At 40.0% G+C, this 27,713-nt stretch overlaps 1 protein-coding gene across 2 annotated transcripts in view; it reads right to left on the bottom strand.

The window, feature by feature from the left end:
- CTNNBL1 (catenin beta like 1) overlaps positions 1-27,713 on the bottom strand; it is a 180,447-nt gene that overhangs the window by 62,700 nt on the left and 90,034 nt on the right. For both annotated transcript variants that reach the window (XM_054467725.2, XM_063659052.1), the window contains exon 11: positions 7,477-7,658. In XM_054467725.2, coding sequence (XP_054323700.1) covers positions 7,477-7,658 — 182 coding nt within the window. The remainder of the gene's footprint in view (positions 1-7,476; positions 7,659-27,713) is intronic.

Below are 27,713 nucleotides of genomic sequence, written 5' to 3'. Positions count from 1 at the left end.
ATGTGGTTTATCCCCACCAAACTCATGTTGAAATTTAACTGACAATGTAATGGTGTTGAGAGGTGGTGAGACCTTTACAAGGCATCTGGGCTATGCGAGATCCACCCTCACAAAGGGATTAATGTAGTCTGGTGGGAATGAAGCAAGTCTTGCTCTTGCTGGACTAGATTAGTTACTGCGAGAAGGTTGTTATAAAGCAAGGCTGTCTCTTGTGTTTTCTCTCTGCACACGATCATTTCCCTTTTTGCCTTCCACCGTGAGTTGATGCAGCATGAGGCTCTCATCAGATGGGCTGCCTGATCTTGGACTTCCCAGCCTCCAGAATTGTGAGCCAAATGAACTACTTTTCTTTATACATTATGCAGTCTCAGGTATTCTATTATAGCAACACAAAATGGACTAAGATACCCCCGACACCATGTTAGATTTGCATAAGTTACTTCAATTAATTCTTACCCAAGAAGGTAGGTATTAATTTTGATCTTAAAGATAAAAAAACAAACAAACATGTATTGAAAACTACTACAGGACAGATGCTGAGCAGCTTTATGGTACAACCATAAATTGGTTAACTCATTAACAACACTCTTTCCTAATGCTCTTAATGACCAGCATGTGTCTCATGTTGATTATAGCCAGTACATGATACAAAGGTGTTAAGTAAATTCATTTATTCATTCACTCAATATTTACTGAGCACCTACCATGCACCAAGCACTATGATAGGCAGTACAAATGCCAAACAACAACTTCATGAAGTTATTTTGCCATCTGCCCCTAATAACTTCTATAATTTGAAACGGTAAGAGTCCCTACCACTATGATGACTTGTCAAAGCACCAGGGTCTTCTGATCAAGAACTCTTGACTATCAGCAATTCAGAGAAGAGCAGGCTAGTCTGGACCCAGGACAACAAATAACAATGGCAATGACTTTGTGAAATGAGTGTGACATTTGTGATCAGGAGCCGAGGAAGGGTCTGACTCTCAATTTAGCCACTTACCCACTGTACGACCTAAAGCCATGATTTCAGTGAGTCTCACAATGACCCCATCTTCAGAATGAGAAATAACACCAAGCTTGAGGGGCTGTTGTAAGGCTCAAACATGATCGGATGTGTAAAGACTCTCCTACAGGTGCTGAATATAGGGAGTAACAAATGAACATATTGGCTGAAATTCGAATGCCTTTTGTTTCAGTCTGTACCATAACCTCCCTCCCACCAGAAGTGTCTTCCTCTGTAAGCATTTCTGTTCTTGTGTTCCCTTTAACAATGAAATGTTCTTGTCTAGTATGTCTTTGTAACTGTAATATAGTTTTGTGGTAAATATCTATGAAATTGCTTTCTCCCCCATGTCTATTTTCCTACTTCTTAAAACTGTAAATTTGCTGAGGGCTGGAAGTCTCTCCTACCTGGGTGGCAACTTTGAGAGGACATGAGAATTGGGAGACTGAAGCAGAGACTTATTAAGGTTGCAGTGAAGTTCAGGAGAGATGATGAGGGCAGAGACAGTGGCAACGAAAAGGACTGGTTCAAGAGATTTTCTAAGGTGAATACATAGGGCTGATGATCAATTACACATGGAGAATATTAGAGTTAAGCATGGCATGTTGATTTCCACAGTGGGTGGTGGGGAGGAGGCTGGTGCCATTTACCAAGCAGAAAAGATGACAGCAGTGAAGGAATGGATATGGTTTTGAACAAGCTGAGTTTGAATATCTGGTGCTGTCTGCTATTAGCTGTGTTAACCAGAGGTTGGGAGTGAGAACTAGATTGAAGATCTGGGAGTCAACGGCAGATAGATGAAGGTTAAAGCTGCAGGAGTAGATGAGATCACCCAAGGAGAATGCATGGAAGGAAAAAAGGGGAACTAGGGGAAGACACTGCCAATCTATTCAAAAATGAATGCCTGAGGGCCAGGCAGAGGAAAAGGATCTGGAGATGGAATACTAGGAAGAGCAGTCTCCCCCAGGACAAGCATTGTATTCTGTTCCTTGTCTCCACTGGATCTGTCACATACTAGGTCTTTGTTATATTTTGAACATAGCAGGCGCCCCAGTAAAAGCTGGCCTCAAACAATGCCATGTCATTAGAGCCCAGCACGAAGACTTTTAAAAATGTTTCTTTTTGTCTGTGTTGGCTAAACTCCCTTCTTTTCTGACTGCAGGAAAGGTTTTGCCATCTCCTTCTTCTAATCCTAGGAGGCGGTATGGGAGCTCTGACCCGACTTCCTCACTGTTAGGAAGATACACAAGGCAGCTGTATGCTTCCTGACATGTGGAGTCCACTGGAATCACTTACAATTCTTTGCTGATGACAGAAAAGTATTCTTTAAAGCACTGACCTATTATCAACTGCTGTCACTGCTGAAAAGGTAAAAATGCATGTATATACCTAGCATGCACACCACACACCTACATGCTGCTCGGTGGCTCACCCCCTTAAAGCTCCTAACAGCCTCCAGGGGAACTGTGTTAAAACAGCGCAATTAACTAGAACTGCTACAAACTCAATAACTCACATACCTAATGAAGCAATACAAGGAAAACTGGACCTATATTAATAAGAATTTTTAAAAGAGACAAGAAGTAAAGGTCAGATGGCATTTCTGGATCCCACCTCTTTCCTTCTTCCCTCCTATTCTGAAGTAGTTAATACCAAGGAGACAATATATACTGTGCTATTCTTTTAAAACCAAGGAGGCAGCCAATCATGCTAGTGCACCCAAGGGCAAATCATTTCTTTCCAACCCATCCCCCAAGCTTAGTGCCTCCCCTGATCTATTTCTGAAGGTTTTATTATGCAAACCTAAATGGATTTCAATTATAATAATTCTTTTCCTTCCCCACCCCAAGTCACAAAAGAGGAACTAAATTACCAGCATTCTAGGTTGTAAGGGCAGTTTTGCTTTTACTCCCCTCTTTAGAGTCACCTTAATCTAGATACTCCCATCCCTCAAGCCTTTCTGTTGGCTTGGGAACACAACTGTTTTTATGTCACTCACTACTTAGCATAGCTTGACTCCTGACATTCCCATCAAGAATGGATTTGCCCATTTGCCCACAGTTATCATGGAGCAATTAGACCACAGACCAGTAAAACCAAACTACCCTCTCCTGGCCCTCCCACAGTAGAGGTGTGGGCATTTTCTCTGCCTGGCCATCCCCATGGGTATGTGTGACTAAAGCCAGGGTGGGCAGAGGTGGAGACAGTTTAAGGTCTCTTATGGTGCCTGCTTTATTCTGGGGTCTATGCTAAGCATCTACATGTCATCTCATCTGACTCTCGCAAACACCCTTCATGGTAGATTCTAGCCTCATTATTTTACAGATAGGACGAGTGCGGGCCAGGTTGCTTAGGAACTTGCCCAAGATGGCACAACTGATAAGCAGCAGATCCATCTGTACCACCTCAGGCTGTACTGCGACTTTGGGAGTCAGGAGAAGGCCCTAAGAGGTGACAGGGGCTACGACGGGACCAGGATGGACTTAAAGAGGCAAACCAGGATGTGTGATATCATCTGAGGGACCAAAATAGATGCCTCTTTATCAACTAAGATGGACCCTAAGGTTAAGGAAATAAATGTCACCTACAGGTGGAGGGTTCAGGGCTCAGCTGGCATAGCAACTCCCTGAATTCCCATGGCTACAAGAAAAAAACACACTCTTGTGAAACTCCCTAACAATATCAGGCAAATTATTAGACCCCTCCTAACTCTGATTGGACAGAGGATTGGCCTTGCAAACATTATTTTCTGATAAGCAACTGCAGACTATCCAGCCAGTTTCAACAAGCTCAGAGAGACTGTATACAAACTTTGTGTCTTACAGTTCACCTTTTGATATAAAGAGCCAAATCCTACCTCATTTTAAAGCTAAAACCCTGCCCCAGAGTGAACATGGGATGTGTTACATACGTTTACCCATTGCGCATGCACTTGACTCCCCTCATAAATATGTGTAGCTTTCCCCCAAAACCTGCTGAATGTGTATGACTCTATTGTCTAATACAGACCTTATGAGGCCTAAAACCCAACCTGCCCTTTCGTTTTTTGAAGACAGATCACCTTTGGTACACGCCACAGACTGTCTCTTTCTAGTTTACAAACTCGTATCATCAACAAACCTCTCCTTTCTACTAGGTTAGCCATCCTGGTGCTCTTGTGGACAACAGTGACAAGCCCCTGAAGCTTCACAAGAAAGAAAGGGAAGAGTGTGGGGTAGCTCTCTAGAGCTTCTGGACTGGCGAGCTGATTCCCAGGCCTCAGTGTTCCACCTAGGAGCTGGGCTACCCCTAGGTGCTTGTCATAGGGTGGCCTTGCCTATAGGGAAGGTCTGTGTACAGTAAAGCTCTTAAGGGTGTGGCTCTAAAGTGGGGGTTCTGCCATAATCTCCAAGCTAATGTGACAGAGTTAAAACTTAGGGCTAGCAACCCACTCATTTTAGCATCCAAACAAGCTGGGTGAAAGACCATTCACTCTAGGTGTATGACTGACTAACAACCATCAATCTGAACTGAAATCAACTGTATTGACTTCAACCTTGTAGGTTTCTGAGGAAAGCCCCAAACCCATGTTTGTCCTCAATGAGCCTTTCAGGGAAATGGTTGTTCATTCACACAGTCAAGAAACATTTACTGTGCATCTACCACATGCCAAGCACCACAGGACCAGGCAATGGGATCTAGAGGGGACAAGGCCATTGGTTCCATAATTTCAAGGGCTATGAAGGCAGAGTCCTGAGACCAAGAGTCCACTGAACAGAAGATTCTATCCTAGTCTACGGGTTCATGACATGCTTCCCTGAGAAAGAGACATAAAAACTAAGGACCAGGCCGGACACAGTGGTTCATGTCTATAATCTCAGCATTTTGGGAGGCCAAGGCGGGCGGATCACTTGAGGTCAGGAGTTCGAGACCAGCCTGGCCAACATGGTGAAATCCCATCTCTACTAAAAATACAAAAAGTAGCTGGGTGTGGTGGCGGGTGCCTGTAGTCCCAGCTACTCATGAGGCTGAGGCAGGAGAATCGGTTGAACCTGGGAGGCAGAGGCTGCAGTGAGCCAAGATTGCATCACTGCACTCCAGCCTGGGCAACAGGCCAGGAAAAAAAAAAAAAAAAAACTAAGGATTAAGGACAACTAAAAGATAGCCAGGCAGACAGGTTGGAGAAAAATCACTGCACATGGAGGGAAGAACATGCTGGAAGCCCGGGGGCAGGAATGAGCTGGGCATGCCCACCAGTATTCCTGATGGTCTGAGGCCACTGTGCTCTAGCTTAGCACACAAATCTGGCCCACTTACGTGAGAAGGGCTGGCACACAGAGGCCAACGAAGAGCACAGTCTTACCCAGAGGACAGGACAAAGAAACCCTGCACAGTGTGCACTGCTCTGCTCTGTCTCCATTCTCACTCTGCCATTCATGGCCGAAGGCCGGTTTGTAGGAGTGGCAGCAGCTGGCAGGGGTGGCAGGAGTGGAGGGCTGTGCTTTCTTCTTGGGGTTCACTTCTGCTGTCTGGGTGCTGGTTCACTCAGGATGCAGAGCTCATCCTCCCCAGCCATTACAGCCCAAACATGCCTTCTAGGAGACGTCTTACCAAGCCATTGCCCTCACTAACATAATGTTATCACATTCTTAATGCGGGTACTCTAAAGCAAATGTACTGTTACCAGCCACGCCACCGGGCACATTTTTCAGAAGAAAAGCAGCTGCTCACTGAATCTGTCACTTCCTCCTCTTCTAAGTGCCATGCCCACAGAGCAGGAGCCTGCTAAGGGCTGTTTTCCTTCACACTCTCTTCCAGCACACTCAAGATGCAGCCTCAGGTCTCTCAGTGGAACCCAGCAGGTCCGCCACAGCACCCACCCTGAGGAGCTTCCTGGCTCACAGGCAACCCTGACAACCAGGGCTTATTCCTGAGAATCTGAAGGTGTGGCTATCAGAGCTTCTAGTTCACTAGTCCACTCCCCTCATCTTACAGACCAGAAAGGAAAATGCAGTGAAGGGAAGTTAAGGCAAGGTTCCAAAGTCGCACACCTAGTTAGTTGTAGAACCCACAGCTCGGTTGCCTTCCCAGTTCATCTCCTCTAAAAAAAAAAACAAGGATGCCACCAAGACTTCATAGGTTGTGAGTTTTAAATATGATAGCAAATAGTGCAGCCGGGCCAGGAAAGTGGCAGGCTTTCACTAAATGGTGACTGTCTGAAAAGTTTACCTCCTAGACCTCCAGGACCCCCTCCATTCCCTCTCCCAGGGACTCATTTTGCTGAATTTTCAGTGGGGAAAAATCTAGCATGGGGTTAACATATTTATAGCTAGTGTTTGGTCAAAATGAGTTAAACTGAAGTCTCTACTTGTTCTCAGGTCTCTAGGCCACAGTATTTGCAAGGCCAGCTCCTCCTTTGCTCCAGCCAGATTTCCTGTTGTCTCTGGAGAGTTGATTTGATAGAGAAGATATCACTGAAGATAACCACTGAAGGTAGGTCACACCACCTTCCCTTTAGCCACTCCAAGTTGGGAGAGACTAAGCCAAGTCAATTGGAAAAGAGAGAGGCGGGAGTTCTCAAACTTTCGTCTATGAGGATGAGGAATGCAAAAGATCCTGCAGATACCCATGCCAATTCCACCAAGCACTGACAAAAAAAAAAAAAAAAAAAAAAAAGCCTCCTAATCCATGGGACGAACATTGCTTCTGAGAAGACAGCCAAATGAGCCAGTCAAGCTCAGCTTCTCCTCCTCTCTCAACACACTACCTCCCCACTCCTCTCCACCCGCTCCCCACACTTTAAAATAACCATCCAACCATGTAAATTCCCTGGTGCAAGTGTCTGCCAGCCTCCAGCAGAACTGTCAATGCTCATAAATCCCTGGCCTTCCAGATTGCACTGTGGCTATTCATCGGGGAGAGGGCTGCAGCAGGCCACTAGACAACAGCAGGAAGAGACTGGCCTAGCAGTAACTACTCTGGTTACAGCGTCGCAATTCATGGCAGCATTTTGCTGGGAGTGTGCACCATCAGGGAGGAGAAACATAAAAAGGGGAATCTGGGCTATAAATAGTTTATTTCGGCAATTCCTGATGTTGGCTGAATCATACTTCAGTACAGAAATACATGAAAGCACCACTCTGGAGGTGACATGTGTTGCCACCTCATTACTCTTTTCAAAAGGGTCTTCCATCAGAGAGACACCTCGCTACAAATTATAGTGAAGAAAACAAAACCCTCACACACAGACTTATTAATAGTCCAGAAGGAAACGGAACGACCAGGATTCAAACAAGCAGAGGACTGGTGCAACAAAGGCTGTCAGTGACCTGGGGTCTCTTTTTCATTCATGAAAAATAAGAAAATAGTAAGAAAAAGGTAGCACTCTTCCTTTCTATCCCCCAAACACGTCAGAATTTTTCAAAGTAGTTCACATTTCCCTGTTTCTCCTAATGCACCTAAATTAGGCTGACTCCTCCAGTGAACCCTACCTTCATGCTCCTTCTCAGTGGTTCCCACTTTCTTGATCTTCCTGGGAGATTTCATAAAGAGGGGAAAGATGGTTCGTAAGCCAAGAATGTCAACAAACTTATGGCAGTTGTCTGTGCCTTCGGGACCAATCATGGCATGGTCCAGCACTTTCAGGGCACTGCTCCTGGAGATCTTCTTTTCCCTGTGGACAAAAGAGGTTTCAGATAAGGTATTTCATGGGGAAATTATAGTGCTTAAAAAAAAAAAAAAGATATTTGCTGCCTACACATTATATATCTAAATGGAAATATTACGTACTTGTTAACAATTAGGAGAAGACGTCTACAATAGGGTGGACAAATTCTTACAGTCAGAATGATAAACACAAAGGGCAATACTCAAAATTCTTTATGAAGCATTACCACAATTACACATGAAAAATTTACATTAAAAATGACTGGAAAGAAAGAGATTAAAATTATAAGAGATTATTTCAGAGTGTTGAGATTATAGACATTTCGTTATTCTTTTTTCTTTCTTTTTAACAGCTTTATTGAGACAATTCACATACTATACAATTTCTACCATTTAAAATGTGTAACTCAATGGGCTTTAGAATATTCACAGATATGTCAGCTACCACCACAGTCAATTATAAAACATTTTCATTACCCTGAGAAGAAACTACATACTCTTATCACCCCCTACCCTCTTCATCCCATCCTGGCCCTAAGCAACCACTGATCTACGTTCTGTCTTATAGATTTGCCTATTCTAGACATTTCATGTAAGTAGATACCATATATTATGTGTTCTCTTATGACTGGCTTCTTTCACTTGGCAATGTTTTCAAGGTTCATCCACGTTGTAGCATGTATTAGTACTTCATTCCTTTTTATTGCTGAATAACACATGCCACAGTTGGTCCATTTATCAGTTGAAGGACACTTGGTTTGTTTCCACCCTTTGGCTATTATGAATAATGCTGCTATCAACATTGTTTCCTTAGTTTCATTTTTGGATTGCTCATTGCAAGTGTATAGAAATACAACTGGTTTTATTTCCTGCAACCTTGCTAAACTCGTTTGCTAGTTCTAATAGTCTTTTAGTAGATTCCTTAGGATTTTCTATATACATTATGTTATCTGCAAACAGAGTTGTACTTCTTCCTTTCTAATATAGATGCTTCTTATTTCATTTTATTGCCTAATCGCCCTGGCTAGAACCTCCAGGACAATGCCCAATAGCAGTGATGAGGGTGACAATCCTAGTCCTTGTCTTAGGGGGAAAACATCCACTCTTTCACCATGAAGTATGATGTTAGTTATGGGTTTTTTGTAGAAGCGCATTATCAATGGTTGAAGAAGTTCTCTTCTATTCCTAGTTAAACTATTGGTATGAAAGAATGCTGGGTTGTGTCAGATGCTTTGATGCTTTTTCTGCATCTTATTTTTCCTTTTTCTATATCTCGGTTTCTCATTTTTCCATAATGAACATATAGAATTAAAAAAGATAAACTATTTTCAAGAAAAAATAAAGGTGTTTTTCCCTCTTGAAGCAAAAGGTCATAGAATAATAGTGCCACTGGCTGATGTTCTTGCAGATACTTCCCTAGGGAGCATAATTTTTCTACAATCTTAAATTATTTTTTTAAATACTCCGAAGTAGAGAGAAGCAAGTCAGTCATTTCCTATCTTGCTACAGCTGGTAAATAAACCAGCCAAACCAATATGCAATATTTACTGGGCACCTACTTAGCACTGTGGTAGACACAAGAGAAAACAGTAAGAAATGGGTTCTGCTTCCAAAAAAAAAAGCTAAATCTGGGGAGACCAAAGTAATATGAAAGGATCAGAGAAAAGTATAAATCAGCATATAATTTTCCCCATGTATTATTCAATCTACAAATATTTACTGGATAACTCTCACATGATTGGGAAAGATTGCGTCCCAGTTCTCAAGCAATTTACATTCTCACCGCAGGAGACAAAGAGAAATTGAGATACCTGATAATGGTTAATGTCAAGGAAGTAAAACAAGGCCATGTGAAGGAATGACTGGCGTGGATCTCTTAGATTCAGTTATTAAGGAAAGCCTCCTAAGGAGTAACATTGTGTTGAGAACTGAGTGATAAGACGAATCAGTCATGTAAATTTTAGGGGCAAAACAACATTCAAGACAGGAGGAACAGCAAGCACAGAGGTCCTGAAATAGAAATGAGCTCTAGACAGGCGACTGGTGTGTTTGAGGTACACCAAGCAGCAGAATGTTCCTAGCTTCGATCAGGGAGGGAAACATGGGCTGTATCGAAGGCCACAAGAAGGCATCCAAGTGAAGAAGTTATTCTAGGAGTAAAGCGGATGCAATTCAACATGTTGGTTCTGAGATTGTCATGTGTTACATTAAAGTGAGAGAGACAAATTACACGTATTTGGGAGAGTGTGGGGGAAGAATAATATATATGTAAATATTTAAAATAAATGAACAAATAACTAGGTAACAAAATAATAAGTACAGTGGGCACACAAGCAGCGAATACTTTAGTTAGAGGAAGGAGACAGTTTCTGAAGAGATTCCAGTCTGTCAAAAAAGCAAAATAAACGGCCACCAGATTCCACCATCAGGAAGCCACTAGCAACCTTCCAGAAAGCAGTGGTAGGGCAGAAGTGCAGTGAAAAGTAAAAGCAGATGAGAAAGTAAGAGGGGTGAGTGTAGGTTATGCCTTAGTAAAGCCTGGAGGAGGAACCCCAAGAGAGGGAAGTCGGGTCAAGATTTTTTTAAACTACTATTTTTAAGAAAAGCCAATGGTGATGAGGAGACCAAAGATAAACAAGGGAGAAATAAACAGCTGGAGAGAGGTGACTGGTCTTGCAAGAGAAGGCAGTACTCATCAAAAACAGGGTAATAACCCGGAGCCTTTCATCCAATTTCTCGTGTGAAAGCCAAAGAAAAGGAATCAGAAATAATATCCCCTTTGGACAGTTTTGTAGACACAACACTATTAAAACACTGCACTATTAAAGTGCTACTGGTCAAAAAAAGAGTGCTATCCTGGGTCAGACTAGCCAGTCAGGACTGGATCCCAATAGTGGAAGAAAGGAGAGTAGGTACAAAGCTTGCTGACAGTGCCCCTTGGAGCTACAGGCCATCCTGGTTTACTTAAAGACTGTTCCACTGAAAGTAACACATCCCAGACTTTTCAATCCTGGGCAAAGAGAGAGCGCTGGCCATCCTACTTCATGCTAACCTATTCCTATCTTTATTTCCCTTGTGGATCAATCAAACAATACAAAGATTCACAAATGCCCATCAACCCAACTACTGAGTTTCAAAGAAAAAAAGGCATATACTATTGAGCATATGTCTTTATGCAACAGACATTATGCTAGCTGCTAGGAATTATAAGGTCCTTGTCTTTAAGCAATTTAAGAAGAGGTAAATAAAAATGCTTTCGAAAGTCTGAAGCAATGGAAATTAAGTCCAAGATGATGAGAAGAGGAGATAATTTGCCTTGGGAGAAGTCAGTGAAAGTGTCAAATGGCAGGTGACTTCTGCACTGAGTCTAAGGAATGAATATTTCCCAGGCAGAGAAGGAAGAGCAAGGGCACTTTTGGGAGTGGTGGGTGTACAGCATGTGCAAAGGTGTGTGCAGCCTGTAGGAGCGCGCCAGCCAGGGAACTAGAGGTAGTTCCGAATGGCCAGTGGCGGAAGATGACTGAGGAGAGGCGGCGAGGAACACAGTCATGACAGGCTCCACACATGCTGTCAGGGAACCCAGGCTCCATCCTGTAGATGTCGAGAAGGCATGAGAATTTCAAACAAGGGAGGGCCCTGGACAGATACATTTTAGAAGGCTTAATCCGGCAGCAGTGTGAAGAAGGGACGGGAATGACAGCGCTTGGGGTAAGGGAGGACTGTTAGGAAACTCTGGCAACAACAAAAATGAGAAATGACCGAAGGTTCTGACTATGGCGATGGTATGAAAAAGGCCTATTTGAGAGAAGCATGAAATCTTAAATATGAGGAGCCAGGTAAGCAAGCCTCCAAATTCAGTAAGAAGGGATTTTTTATATTAAGATGAAAATTCTAACAGAAACTTGTTTTCACTGCAGCTGGACTTTAGCATCTTACAAGCTTGAATTTATAAAGGTCATGACTAGGGCAGATAATCATGTGAGCCAAATTTAGGAAATTGAGATATAATATCTGTATTGTTTAGTCACTCAGGAAAAGGCCTCTTGAAATGAATGGCAGTCATAAAATAGGGCATCTTCAGTTACCATTCAGCATACGCTCAAACCATTTCACAAATAACACAGAACTGTTTGAAATGCAATTCAAAAGACTCTGGTGTAGCCAAGCCTCTCTTTTTTTTCCTGCCTAAGCAAATTCAACAAACAAAAGATTTTAAAAGTAAAATCCTTCTTCAGGTAGGTAGTGTAAGACACGTTTAGAGGGGGCAGTAATTGCATATTGATCACCATTTAGGCAAGCAGCATGGAGGTGAACTTTGGAATATTCACTGGGCTTGAGTTCAGGCTTTTAGCAATCAATAGCTGTTTGGCCTGACTTTCTTGGGTTGACTTTATTTGAAATATTTATTCTACTGGAGGACAAGTAGTTTATCTTAGTCTTGTCTGGGTTCATCAGGCTGTCGATCACGCCAGGACCAATGTGAATGCTAGCCTCTATAAAACTGGGGGATTGTGGGAAATGGTGGAGAGTCATCCACTGCTCCCTATTCTGCTAACAGCCTTCTGATGTGGGAGAAAACGTTTTCTGTTGTAGTTTTAATTAGCTTATTCTTCTTTATTGTGCAAAAACACTTTTGCTATAAACACAGATTCTGAGTATGATTTTCTTTGTTCATTTGTTCCCTCATCAAATATTTATGAGGTACCTAGCAGGTGCCAGATATTAAGTCCAGGATGCAGAGACAAGGCACAGCTCATTGCTCCCAAGGTGTCTGGTCCACAGGGGAGACAGACATGCAGAGAATGGGCAGACTGAGAAAAGCTAAGTCCTACAGTGGAGGTATATACAAAGCAGAGTGAACGCAGGAAGGAGGGCTGACCATGTCTGAGTCAGGAAGGACTCACAAAAGAGATGATGCCTGAACCAAGCTTCAGGGGATGTTTTTCTTGGATACACAAAGAGGGAGAGGGTATTTCACGCAGAAGGAAACAAGAGCACATGCAAAGACAGGCGTTAAGCATGGGACATTTAGGGAAGTGGAGCATGGTACTGCTAGAATATAAAGAGTAAGAAGAGGGGCAGCAGCAAAACAGAAGACAGGCTGACTTTTGTGTATAAGAAAGATTATGTTTGCCACAGTGTGTTGGACAGTAATGGGGATGGGGGAGCAGAAGGAAGAGAGAAACAATATTAGAGGCAGAAAGACTGGTAAGAAAGGTGGGGGTGCAAAGGGTTGAGTTCTGATTGAACCTGAGATGCCTGTGGAACACGGCAGTGATGCCCAGCTTGAACTTTTATGTCTGAAGCCCAATAATGAAGTCACCAATAGGGAAAATTTTGAAAGAGTCATCAAATCTATGTGCAGTAATTAATCCATGGTGTGAGTAAGATTACCCTAGGAGGGTATAGAAAGTATTCAGAACAGAAGACTAGGACCTTGAAGGAAACTTATTTGAAGGACAAATGAAAGAGGTAAAATCCTCTCCTTTCCCGGACAAGGGAGACTGAATAATTAAAAAAAAAAAAAAAAAAAAGCAACAAGGTGTTCTTTAAAATATTCTGTGAACCATAAACTAATCCTGGCAAGAAATACGGATAATGCCACATGAGATCATATTTTCTTTGCTTTACAATGTGCATGATAAAGTTCACTTACATTAGAGTCTGAAACATAAGATCACTTTACAGGATCCAGGATTTCTATGAATTAGACAGTAAGATCAATAGGACCACAGCCAGAGGGTGGGGTGGGTGGAAAAAGAAAAACAGAAACAAAAAATAAATAAATAATAAATACGACCACAGGCAATTTCAAGTTACTAATATGGTATCACTAAATGCAGTGATAGGAAGAGATGTGCACCATCAGCTCTCATGAACCTATATGAGCCGGCTCCAACACATCACCACTCATATCACCCCCACCGCCCACCACAGACCTCACACTTGGCCATGTGACTGTGCACAGCCAATAAACCGTGAATGTATGTAACATGTGCACTTCAGAGAAGTTTTAAGATTTATTGCATCATGCGGTCTCTTCCCTCTACCATGAGACAGGCATGTACCATGAAGCACTGCTCCTTCAGCCTAAGTCCTGAAATAAAGAAGGTGTAGAGCTGAGCTTCTGATGGCCAGTGATGAATGAACCATAAGTGAAAAATAAACACCTGTCATTGAAAGTCCTTGAAATTTTGGGCTTGTTATTCCAACAAATAACCATGTTATGACTGAGGCCTGATATGTGATAGAGCAAAGCTGCTAAATATAAGATCAATACACAAAAGTTAATTGCATTACTATCCACCAGGAATAAAGAATAAGAAAATGTAGTTTAAAAAGTGTCATATACTGCTGGACTTCCACTCTGGGCCAAAATGGGGTAACAAGGACTGGATTTACATCCTCCCTAACCCTGAAAGTTTAAAAAAAAAAAAAAAAGATGAACAAAACAATGGTTTTTAGACACTTGACATCAGGAGGATAACACATGCAATGAGCCCAGCTGACTGCCTGGAGAGTTTCTAGGCCTCGGAGAAAGGAGGAGACAGAGCTAGGAGTCCGGGCAGACCAATGCGGCTAGAGTTCACAGGGCAGAGGAGCACAGAAGGGAGCTGCGCGAGGATCTGCAGAGGCCCCTTCTAGTCTCCAGTACTGACAAGCGCAAGCATGTGAGGAAATTAATCACTGCTGCAGAGAGAAGCTGCCTAAGAGAAGTAGGAAAAGACAATCCCAGAGCTCACAGAGGGCCAGGAATAGTTTGTATTCCCATCAATTACGGTAGAAAAATCTTATTAATTCACAGTGCACCTGGCGGAGTATTAAGATGGGTAGTGCTTCAGTAGTGAGGCATTATTAGCCATACACTAATCTGGTCCTCCCTAACAGAGCTTAAAAGTAAGTCTGAAAAGAACCAAACTATTTCCAAGTAACTTTATATCTTAGAACAAAGCTCCAGAATATTTACAGAAATACGCCTCCAAAAAAAAAAAAAATTCAACATCTCACAAGGTAAAATTCACAATATTTGAATTTCCATAAAAAATTACTAGGGATTCAAAGAAGGAACATATGACCCACAGAGAGGAGAAAAAAAACATCAGTAAAAATAACAGGTGACAGAATTAGAAGACAAAGAAAGTAAAAGCATAATTATAACTACAATTGATACGTAAAATGAAGAAGGTCAAGAAAAGCTTCAGCGTGTTAACTAAAAACACAGAAGAAAAGACCAAACTGAGCAGCTACAGAAGAAAAATACAGTAGATGAGATTAACACCGCAGAAGAAACGAAAGACTGAGCTTGAAGACATAATGACAGAAACTGTCCAAAATAAAACACAAAGAAAAAAGAATACAGGAAAAAATGAACAAATCATCAGTGAACTGTGGTTGGAAAATTTCAAATAGCCTAATATACATGGAATCATATTTTATAATACACAATTTATAATTATATCATAAACATATTATTATACTCCCTTAAACGTGGATAGGGGCAGGAAAAATGTTTGAAAACTACAACCGTCCAACCTGCGCAACATGGCAAAACCGTATTTCTACTAAAAATACTTTTTTAAAATTAGCTGGGCACAGTGCTGCATGCCTGTGTAGTCCCAGCTACTTGGAAGGCTGAGGTGGGAGGATCATTTGCACCCAAGAGGTAGAGGAGGAGGCAGAGGCTTCAGTGAGCTGAGACTGCATCACTGCACGCCAGCCTAGGCAACAGAGCGGGACCTTGTCTCAAAAAAAAAAAAAAAAAATTATAACTGAAAAATTTCCACCTGTGATGAAAACTATAAACCCAGAAACCCAAGAAGCTCAACAAACCTCAAACACCAGAGACGTGAAAAAAACTACAGCAAGGCACATCATAAACTCAAAATCAATGATAAAGAGAACATCCTAAAAACAGCCAGAAAAAAGGGACAAATTACAAATAGAGTAACACATATATGAATGATGCGAGACTTCTCATCGAAAACCAAGAAAGCCAGATGCCAGTGGAGCAACTGAGAGTATTGAAAGGAAAAAAACAAAAAAAACTCCCAGAAAAACCCTATCAACTTAGAAAGCTATACCTGGTGAAAATATATTTCAAAGATGAAGGCAGTCAGGCATGGTGGCTCACGCCTGTAATCCCAGCACTTTGGGAGACTGAGGCAGGAAGATCACTTGAGGCCAGGAGTTCAAGACCGCCCTGGCCAACATGGCGAGACCCCGTCTCTACTTAAAGTACAAAAAAAAAAAAAAAAAAAAAATTAGCCAGGCGTGGTGGTGGGTACCCGTAATCCCAGCTACTCAAGAAGTTGAGGTAGAAGAATCGCTTGAACCTGGGAGGAAGAGGTTGTAGTGAGCCAAGATCGCACCACCACACTCCAGCTTGAGTGACAGAGCGAGACTATCTCAAAAAAACACAAACAAAAAGCAAAAACAAATAGCCAGGGGTGGTGGTGCATGCCTGTAATCCCAGCTACTCAAGAGGTTGAGGCCCAGGAATCGCTTGAACCCGGGAGGTGGAGGTTGCAGTGAGCTGAGATTGTGCCACTGCACTCCAGCCTGGGTGACAGAGCAAGACTGTGTCTCAAAAGAAAAGAAAAGAAAAAGATGAAGGCAAATATTTTTTCAGTCATACACAGCTAACAGAAGTCATCACCAACAGACCAGCACTACCAGAGATGTTAAAGGAAGTCATTTAGGCAGAAGGAAACTGACTCTGGATGGAAATCCGGATCTACACAAAGGAATGAAGAGCAAGGAAAATGGCAAATAAGTGGGTGAATATAAAAGACTTTTTCTCTTCATTTTCAAAAATCTCTTTTAAAAAGATAATTGACAATTTGGCCGGGTGTGGTGGCTCATGCCTGTAATCCCAGCAGTTTGGGAGGCCAAGGCAGGTGGATCACAAGGTCACGAGTTCAAGACCAGCCTGGCCAACATGGTGAAACCCTGTCTCTACTAAAAATACAAAAATTAGCTGGGTGTGGTGGTGCACGCCTGTAGTCCCAGCTACTTGGGAGGCTGAGGCAGGAGAATCGCTTGAACCCTGAAGGTAGAGGTTGCAGTGAGCTGAGATCACGCCACTGCACTCCAGCCTGGGCAACAGAGTGAGACTCTGTCTCAAAAAAAAAAAAAAAAAAAAAAAAAAGATAACTGACCACTTGACCACTTAAACAAAAATAACAACAATGTATAACAGGGCTAATAACATTTTGAAATAAAAATGTATGACAAAAGAAGCATAAAAACCTGGAGAGAGAAATAGAAGTTCACTCCTATAAGGTTTTACCCCCTAGGTGTGTGCATGCACTTCTGGTGCCTCTTTTTGGATTAGGGTCCCATTCTTATGGCCTCATTTAACCTTAATTACCTTCTTAAAGGCCCTATCTCCAAATTCAACGAATGAATTTTGGTGGGGAGAGGGTCACAGTTTAGTTCATAACAGAAGGTAAAAGATACCATTCATTAGCATTAATTCAGAGAAAGCTGTAGTGGCTATGTTAATATAAAACAAAGTAGATTTCAGATCAAAGAACATTACTAGGGATAAAGAAAGTTATTTTCATAATAATAAAAAGGGTCGATTAAACAAAAGAACATATAATCCTAAAAGTTTAAGTGGCTAAAAGAATTCAAAATACATGAAGCAAAAGCTGATAGAACTGAAAGGAAAAATAGACATATCCAGAATTATAGTCAGAGGTTTCAATAGTCTTCTCTCAATAATCGATAGAATAAGACAGGAAATCTGTAAGAATATAGACGATTTGAACAACATGATCAGCAACTTAACCTGTTTGACATTTATAAAGCATTCCACCCAACAACAGCGAATACATATTCAAGTATACAACATTTAGCAACATAAGAATGTATTCTGGGCCAAAAACAAGTCTTAATGGATTTTGAAAGGTTCAAATCAAAGTATGTTCTCTGACCACAATGAATGGTATGAAAGTAGAAATCAGTAACAGAAAGATACTCAGAAAATTCCCAAATACTTGGAAACTAAACAACATACATCTAAATAACTAATTGGTCAAAGATGGATCAGAAGAGAAATTAGTATTTTGAACTGAATAAAGATAAAAATACAGCATATCAAAATCTATATGACACAGCTAAAGTAGCAATTAGAGGGAAATTTATAGCAGTAAACACCTACAGGTTGAGTATCCCTTATCCGAAATGCTTGGAACAAGTAGTGTTCCAAATTTTGATTTTTTTTCCAGTTTTGCAATATTTGCACTATACTGGTTGAGCACCCCTAATCAGAAAATCTAAAATTCAAAATGCTCCAACGAGCATTTCCTTTGAAGATCATGTTGATGTTCAAAAAGTTCCAGATTTTGGAACAGTTTGTAGGAAAAAGAATAGCAAATTAAACACCCAGTAATGTAAAGAAAAGAAATAATGAAGATTAAAAGCCCAGCATCATGGTGCGTTCCTATAGTCCCAGCTACTTAGGAGGCTGAGGCAGGAGGATCTTTTGAGCCCAGGAGTTAGAGGTCAGCCTGGGCAATGTAGCGAGAACCCATCTCAAACACACACACACAAATACACACACAAACACACAGAGAGAAATAGAGGGAAAAAAAAATACTGACCACGGCAGAAATCACTGAAATCGGAAACAGAAAAACAATGAAAACAAAAACTGATATTTTGAGATCAATAAAACCGATAAACCTCTAGCCACACTGATCAGAAAAAAAAGGCACAGATTACCAACATCAAAAATAAGAAAGAGCAGATCAAATACAGATTCTACTGATTTTAAAAGGATAATAAGAGAATATTTATGAACATCTTTTTGCCAGTAAGTTTGACAACAGATAAAATGAATAAATGTCTTCAATGACACCAATAGAAAAAGACTACTGGAACAAATAAAAAATTATACTTCATCAAAACTGAAAAATTTTCAAAAGAGTGTTATGAAAAGCAAGACATGAACTGGGAGAAAATATCTGTAAAACGTGTAGGTCTTACATGTTATAAATCAGTGTTCCCCAACCTTTTTGGCACCAGGGACCAGTTTAGTGGAAGACAGTTTTTCCACAGGGTCAGGAGGATGAAACTGTTCCATCTCAGATTATAAGGCATTAGATTCTCATAAGGGGTGCACAACTTAGATCCCTCGCACGCGCAGTTCACAATGGGATTTGCACTCCTATGAGAATCTAATGCCACTGCTGACCTTATAGGAGGCAGAGCTCAGGCAGTAATGCTCACTCACCTGCCGCTCACCTTCTGCTGTGCATTCTGGGGGTGAGGGGGTAAACTCTGATATAAATCATATAATATATAAAGAACTATTAAAATTCAATAAGACAAATAACCCCTTACCCCCAAAATGGGCAAAAGATTTGAAGAGATACCACCAAAAAAGATATATGGATGGCAAATTTGGACATGAAAGACACCTGACATCATTAGTCATGAGGGAAAAGCAAATTAAAACTATAGCTAAAACAAAAAAGACTGACTATACTGCTCCATGTGGAGCAACTGGAACTCTCACACACTGCTGTGGAATTTTAAAATGCTATAACCATTTTGTAAACAGTACGGCAGTGCCTTAAAAAGTTAACTGTATACCTAACATATGACCCAGCAATTTAACTAAGTATTTACCTAAGAGCAATTTAAAATGTCTGCCCAAAGATCTGCACATGAATGCTCACTGCAGAATTATTCATAAGAGCAAAAAACTGAAAACCCAAATATCCTTCAACAAGTGAATAAACAAACTGCAATATATCCATATAATGGAATGCTACTCAGCAGTGAAAAAGGAACTAAGCATTGATACACAACATGGATGAATCTCAAAATAATTACAGTGAGTGAAATAGGTCAGACCAAAAAAAGAACATACTGTATGACTCCATTTACATAAAATTCTAGAAAATTCAAACTAATACATAATGGACAGAAGGCAAATCAATGGTTGCTTGAAGACACTGAGGTAGGGGGAGAGGATTACAAAGGGGCACAAAGAAACATTTGGGTGTGACAAATATGTTCACTGTCATGCTTGCAGAGGGGGTATGATGGGTCTATACATACTGCAAAACTCGCCACATTGTATACTTTAAATATGTGCAATTTAAACTACACTGGAATGATGAATAACTATGAGGTCTGATGGCAGGGCTCAGATAGGCCTTACACCACTTCCTGCCAGGTAATCTTGATTCAGTTTATCTACCTTCTTTGCCACAGCACTTTCCCATTTATTAAAAGGTAACGCCAGCCTGGAGGACTGTTGGAAGGATTACTTTGTGTTTTGGAGTATTTTTCTGGTTCCTAGAGAACAGGTGCAAACTACCATTATCCATCTAAGGGAGAATGGTAATATTAAGCTTGAAGAGGAAAGAGAATGCTCCTTGTTAGACAAACAAGCAAGATCTGCGTGTGCAGCTTGGAACACAACCTGTATACAGCCCCATCAAGAAGCACAGCTGACTTCTAAAAGATTTCCATTATAATTTTGCTTTAGTACTTGAATCCTGGGAGACTGGAGGTTAGAAGAAAAGACTCTAGCTCTTGAAAAACTGTAAAGGATGACAAGAATAAAATGCAATATTGTTTGGACCTTCAGATGTTCATTAGGAACAAAAGCAAAGTAGAGTAAGGAAAAGAACAAGGGAATAAAAATCCAAAGTTCCCCAGGCTGGCCTATCTATATGCTTTGCCACAAGCTCACAGTACAGAATTGGGCCGGCAAAAACTTACTCTGCACATATTATACCATTGCCATTTTATTTGTTTTCTTTATCAGAATCATTTTTCTTTAGGGTAAGGAAAATCTTATTGAAAACCGTAGAACAACAACAACAACAACAACAACAACAAAAAACTGGTGGTTCCTGGAACAGATGTGGCTGTGTATCCTCCTATTTCTCTTTTTGCCTTTACAGTTAATAACCAAGATGGGTTCACTGTATTTATGCTACATAACCCAAAGCTGCATTTGTACACATCCCCTGGGATCACAGTGGTCTCTTCTCTTTCTAACTGGAACAGGGTTTTACAGCAGAAGTAATAACCTTCATGTCAACATTTTCAAGGAAACTGACAATATAATTCTTTTGTCTCCCACTGGCTCTGTTGCTCCCTACAGAACACTGAAGTATTCTGATACAAGGACATACTGTTAAAAAGTGCTTTGTGGTGGCAAGAAGCAAATGATTTAGAGTGCAGGCTATAATTAAACCTGATATATTGGAATCTTCTATTTGTAGCAACCATCTTACCAAAGAGAGGTATCCGTAACGAAGAAACGGAAGTGGCAAACCAGTTTCCCTCCATGGACAATGAGGGCACTGTTACAGTTCCATCCTCATTTCCTGACTACTTCTAAAATGGCCACCCCAGGTAAGTATAATTTTGTCTTATTTTTGTGGATTGGAACCTCTGAATCTGATCACTTTGTCAAATAGCACAATAAATTGTAACTTTTCTGAATTTTATTTTACTCTCAAACATCACAGACTATAAAACTACCACTTGGTTCATGTTCATATGTTAATTCTTCTACTGCTCGCCAAAGACCATCCAAACATCCTTACTGTAACCTAACTGTTGACTATCAAACTGAAAGAAGGAGGCTGAGCTGCCCAATGCACAAAGGAGCATTTCCTTCTACATCAGAGACTCTGGTCCTCTCCGCCTTTCAGTACACAGTTGTCCACTGCTTGAGAGGTTCTGCGTCTTCCACCCTTACCTCATCTTCTCTTTTCATTTATCAAAACACTAATGTGAGCAAATGAGAAATTCCTTTTCTTTTTTTGGTTCTTGTACTCTAGGATGGCTACCCGTTGCTTTCTTCACAGCACGAGTTCCACTTTTAAACATCACCTCAACAATCTTTTCTTCTTTTCCAAGACGTCTTCATCTGTCCTTTGGCAAAGACAGAAAAACAAGAAAGCTTTTCTTCTTATTGATTCTGTCAAGCACTGTGAAATCCAGACAGTCTGAACACAGGAATGGAGAAAAGTCACCTGGGTGACAGGGAAAACTAGAGGAGAGAAGGCTGTGAGGTAAGGGCGAGTAGGTATTAGTGCTTCACAAACAGCTCCTGGAAATGAAAGCTCAGAGACTACAAATCTGCATGAAGGACTTCTTAGAACCTTGAGAAGACAGGTGGTAAGAACTGAAAACCTAATATAACCCTAAATACCTGGGAGGATAACGGAAGAAGAGAGTTGAAAGGCAAAGGAGAATAAGCTCATTTGTGGAGCTTGCGCAGCTTCTGTTCTGAAGCCCAGCATGGGCACAGGCCAAACAGGGCAGCGAGCCCAGGACTCGAGTGGACTCCTAGCCTCCCCTGAGCCTCAAGGTCAGGATTACAACCACACTATGGCCCGTTTTGTGCTTTCCATGCACGAAAAATTTGACAGGGAAAACAGAACTAAATATGCTCAGGCAAGAGACTGAATTCTCGGCAACAGGCTTTTTAACTCCTCTTTCTTCGGGTCTATGAACAGGGTTTGCCAAAAAATTCCTCGGGCCAATGATCCTAAACAGCACAATGTTTCTCATTAATTTAGAAAATTAAGAAACCAAACACAGAAAACCAAAGGTGTATCTTTTGCTAGATACTGGAGATACAAAGAGGAAGAAGACTCTGTCTCTACTCTAAAAAGTATTACAGTACAATTGAAGACACAGGCATACAACTTACCATGCATGGCGCAGAAAGTGCTCCGACAGAGGCAGCAAAGGATGCTAGCACCCAACCTTCAAAACTTAGGGGTGGGGATGTGAGGACAGATGTGGGGGAAGTGACATGGAAGAAAATGGCTGCTTAGAGAAGTTTAAGCCTAAACATCAAAAGTGAGTCATCAAAATAATAATAATAACAAAATGTGTCAAGGGATCCAAAATAGTTCGGTTTAGAGAGTGGAATGTAAATGTGCAGAAAGGAAAGAATGAAAGATGGCAGTAGGAGGATGAGGCAGAGGCCAGACCTTGAAGGGACTAGAAACAATTTCAAACGTTCATAGACAAAGAAATAAAGCCACATTTCTAAAAAACTAAAGGTAATCACTAATAGAAAGAATAGTATTTTCCAAATCTCCAAAGAAGAAGGAAAATAATGGAAGTGAAAAAAAGATAAGACAAAACAATAAAACAACCAAGGAAACCATAAAACAAACAGGAAAAGGGCTAAACATAATTACAATGAAATCAAATAGTTAAATTCATCTACTGAAAGACAAACTTTCACACTGGATTAAAAAACACAGTTATGTGTCTTTAACAAGAGTTACATGTAACACAAAATGACTTAAAAAGTAAAGGTGTGTGGCAGCAGGTGCCTATAGTCTCAGCTACTTGGAAGGATCATCATATCCCAAGACTTCAATGCTGTAGTGCACTGTGATTGCCTCCTGTGAATAGCCACTGCACTTCGGCCTGGCCAATATAGTGGAATCCTGTCTCTTAAAAAAAAAAAAATGCTAAAGATATGGGAAGGATCAGAAGAAACAGAAAAAAAAAAAATCCACAACCATAGTTAGAGACTAAACAAATTAGGGGATAAAAAGGACAGAAAAGAACGCAATATGTTTACAAAGTTGATTTATGTTATAATTATAGTACTTTATACCCTAGAAACACAAATTCTATTCAAATGTTCACGGAATATTTATAAAAACTATCCAAGTATAAGGCCACAAACAAAATCTCAAATTCAGAAATGTATTTTACAGCCTCTATTTTCTGTTAATGTAATAAGAAAATAAGACTTAATCACTTGGGAATAGAGAATAAAACTAAGCAATACTAACAGGAAATTTTTTAACCTGAAATGTTTTTATTTTTAAATAAGAGAATTATTTTTTAAAGCATGAAGCATTTAACTCACAAACTTGGAAAAAGGTCAACAGAATAAATAAAAAAGTAGAAAAAAAGAATTAAAGGCGGGGGAAAGGTACACAAATATACAAAATGCTATAAGGATTGTAGACCACACACACACACAAAAAATATATATATATATGCACACATATATGCATATTTATATCACACATATATGCATATATATATATGTACACACACACATGCATATTTATATCAAAATCAAGAGTTGGTTCTCTAAAAAAAGATGCCCTCCAAAAAAACAAATCCAATTGGCGCCAGCTCAGTCGCAATACAGTAAAGCATCAGGTAGATTTCTAAGGTTCCCAACTCCAGGCTCTGGCTCTCAGATGGCATCTCTAGAGCTGCCCAGGGCTGGGGGGAACTTGCTGTCCTGAAGGGAAGAACACAAGCCTGGCTGGACTTGCCACCTGTTGACTGTAGAGCCTTTGGGCCATGAATGAACACAGGCAGCAGCCAGGCAGTGGTGAATGTGAGCCTTGGGTGAAACCAAGTGTTGTGCTGGCTTCAGGAATGACCCAGCACAGTCCCAGTGGTGGCCACAGTGGTGCTTGCTTGTGTCACCCCTCCCCTAGCACCAGGCAGCTCAGCATAGAGAGAGAGAGAGAGACTCCATGTGTTTGGCGAAAAGTCAGAGAAGAGAACAAGAGTTTCTGCCCAGTAATCCAGGGAATTCTCTTTGATTTTACCCAACACCACCAAGGTGGTACCTCTGCAAGTCTACAAGAGCCAGAGCGTTACTGAGCTTGGGGTGTCCCCTAATGCAGACACAGCTGCAGTGACCAAAGACTTAAATCACAACACCCAAGACTCTCTAAATACCTGGAAAGCCTTCCCAAGAAGGATGAATACAAACAAGCCCAGACTGCAAAGACTATAATAAATATCTAACTCTTCAATGCCCAGACACTGACAAAGATCCATAAGCATCAAGACCGTCCAAGAAAACATGACCTCACCAAATGAACTAAATAAGAGACCAGTGAACAATGCCAGCGAGACAAAGATATGTGAGCTTTCAGATAAAAAATTCAAAATAGCTGTTTTGAGGAAGCTTTATGAAATTTGAGATAACACAGAAGGAACGCAGAATCCTATTAAATTTTACGGATACTGAAATAGTTAAAAAGAATCAAGCAGAAAAATGCAACATACTGAAGAATGCATCAGAGTCTCTTAACAGCAGAATTGACAAAGGAGAAGAAAGAATTAGTAAGCTTGAAGACAGGCTATTTGAAAATACAGTCAAAGAAAAAAGAAAAAAAGAATAAGAAAGAATGAAGCACATTTACAAGATCCAGACAATAGCCTCAAAAGAGCAAATCAAATAGTTATTGGCTTTAAAGAGGAGCTAGAGATATTGGGGTAGAAAGTCTACTCCAAGGGATAATCAGAGAGAACTTCCCAAACTTAGAGAAAGATATCAATATTCAAGAACAAAAGGCTACAGAACCCCACCAAGCAGATTTAACCCAAAGAAGACTACTTCAAGGCATTTAATAACCAAACTCCCAAATGTCAAGGACAAACAAAGGATCCTAAAAGCAGCAAGAGAAGAGAAATAATATATACAATGGAGTTCCAATATGTCTGGCAGCAGACTTCTCAGTGGAAACCTTATAGGCCAGGGAAGAGTGGCATGACATATTTAAAGGGGAAGAGTGGCATAACATATTTAAAGTGTTGAAGGAACTATATTTTACCCTAGAATAGTATACCCAGTGAAAATATCCTTCAAACATGAGGGAGAAATAAAGACTTTCCCAAACAAAAGCTGAGGGATTTCATCAATATCAGACCCATCCTACAAGAAATGCTAAAGGTAGTTTTTCAATCTGAAAGAGAAGGATGCCAATGAGCAATAAGAAATCATCTGAAGGTACAAAACTCACTGGTAACCATAAGTACACAGAAAAACACAGAATATTATAACACTGTAATTGTGGTGTATAAACTACGCATACCTTGAGCAGAAAGACTAAAAGAAGAACCTATTAAAACAATTACAACAACTTTTCAAGACATAGACCATATAATAAGATATAAACAGAAACAACAGAAAGTTAAAAAGTGGAGGGGTGAAGTTAAAGTGTAGAGCTTTTATTCGTTTTCTCTTTGTTGTCAGTTTGTTTCTGCAATCAGTGTTAAGCCTGTCATCAGTTTAAAATAATGGGTTATTAAATAGTATTTGCAAGTCTCATGGTAATGTCAAGTCAAGAGACTTGCAACAGATACACAAACAATAAAATGCAAGAAATTAAAACATACCATATGAGAAAATCACCTTCACGAAGAGAAGGAAAGACCACAAAACAACCAGAAAACAAATAACAAAATGGCAGGAGTAAGTCCTTACTTATCAATAATAATATGGAATATAAATGGACGAAACTCTCCAATCACAAGATATAGAGTGGCTGAATGGATTAAAAAAATGGGACTCAACAATCCATTGCCTACAAGAAACACACTTCACCTATAAAGACACATATACGCTGAAAATAAAAGGATGGAAAAAGATATTCTATGCAAATGAAAACCAAAGAAAAGCAAGAGGAACTGGACTTAAATCAGACAAAATAGATAGCAAGACAAAAATTAGACAAAGAGACAAAGAAGGTCATTATATAATGGTAAAGAGGCCCATTCAGCAAAACAATATAACAATTGTAAATATATATGCACCCAACACTGGAGCACCCAGATAGATAAAGCAAATATTATTAGAGCTAAAGGGAGAGATAGATCCCAATAAAATAAAAGCTGGAGACTTCAACACCCCACTTTCAGCACTGGATCAAACATCCAGACAGAAAATCAACAAACATCAAACTTCATCTGTACTACAGACTAAATGGACTTAATAGATATTGACAAACCATACCATCCAAAAGCTGCAGAATACACATTCTTCTCCTTAGCACATGGGTCATTCTCAAGAATAGTTCATATGTTAGGCCACAAAATAATTCTTTAAAAATTCAAGAAAATTGAAATTCTATCAAGTATCTTCTCTGACCACAATGGAAAAAAACTAGAAATCAATAACAAGAGGAATTCCAGAAACTATTCAAACATAGAAATTAAACAATATGCTCTTGAATAACCAGTGGGTCAATGAAGAAATTAAGAAAGAAATTAAAACAGTCTGAAGCAAATGAAAATGGAAACACAACATACCAAAATTTATGGGATAGAGCAAGAGCAGTATTAAGAGGAAAGTTTATAGCAATAAGCACCTACAACAAAAAAGTAGAAAAACTTCAGATAAACAACCTAACAATACATCTTAAAGAATTAGAAAAGAGCAAACCAAACCCATAATTAGTAGACGAAGAGAAATAATAAAGATCAGAGCAGAAATAAATGAAACAAACAAACAAAAAAAGATACAAAAGATCAACAAAATGAAAAGTTAGGTTTCAAAAGATGAACAAAATCAATAAACCTTTAGCCAGACTAAGAAAAAAAGAGAGAAGATCAAATAAATAAAAATGGAAATGAAAAAGGAGGCATTTGGCCAGGTGCAATGGCTCACACATGTAATTCCAGCACTTTGGGAGGCCAAGAAAGGTGGATAGCTTGAGCTCAGGAGTTCAAGATCAGCCTGGGCAACACGGTGAAATCCCGTCTCTGACAAAAATATTTTTTAAAAATTAACCGGGCCTGGCGGCATGCAAGGGAACTTTTGGGAGTGATAAAAAAAGGATCTGTATATATATCATCCTATATGGAAGACACTGTGTAGCTACTGAGCATCTGAAATGTGGCTATTGTAACTGAGAAAGTAAATTTTAAATACAATTTAAATAAATTTAAGTTTAAAATTTAAAAATTGATACTGGACTTACTGGAAAATGTTTAAGTATTTTTAGTATGAGTATTAGTATGAGTATTTAGTATAAGTATTTAGTATTAAGTATTTTAAGTATGAGAATCTATGTTTTCAACTCTAAATTTTATGAAATCTAAGTACAAATCAAGTATTCTGATGAAAATTTAGCATCTGAATTGGGATGTAAATGTAAAATGTTCACTGGATTTTGAAAACTTAGTCTCAAAAAAATGAATGTGAAATGGCTTACTAATAATTTTGTCATATTGATTACATGTTGAAATAATTTTTGACTTACTGTGTTAAATAAAATATATTATTAAAATTATTTTTGTT

This window comes from Pongo pygmaeus, chromosome 21, assembly GCF_028885625.2.
Source record: "Pongo pygmaeus isolate AG05252 chromosome 21, NHGRI_mPonPyg2-v2.0_pri, whole genome shotgun sequence".
In the NCBI taxonomy this organism is placed as follows: domain Eukaryota; kingdom Metazoa; phylum Chordata; class Mammalia; order Primates; family Hominidae; genus Pongo; species Pongo pygmaeus.
This window is presented reverse-complemented; position numbering and strand designations above follow the sequence as displayed.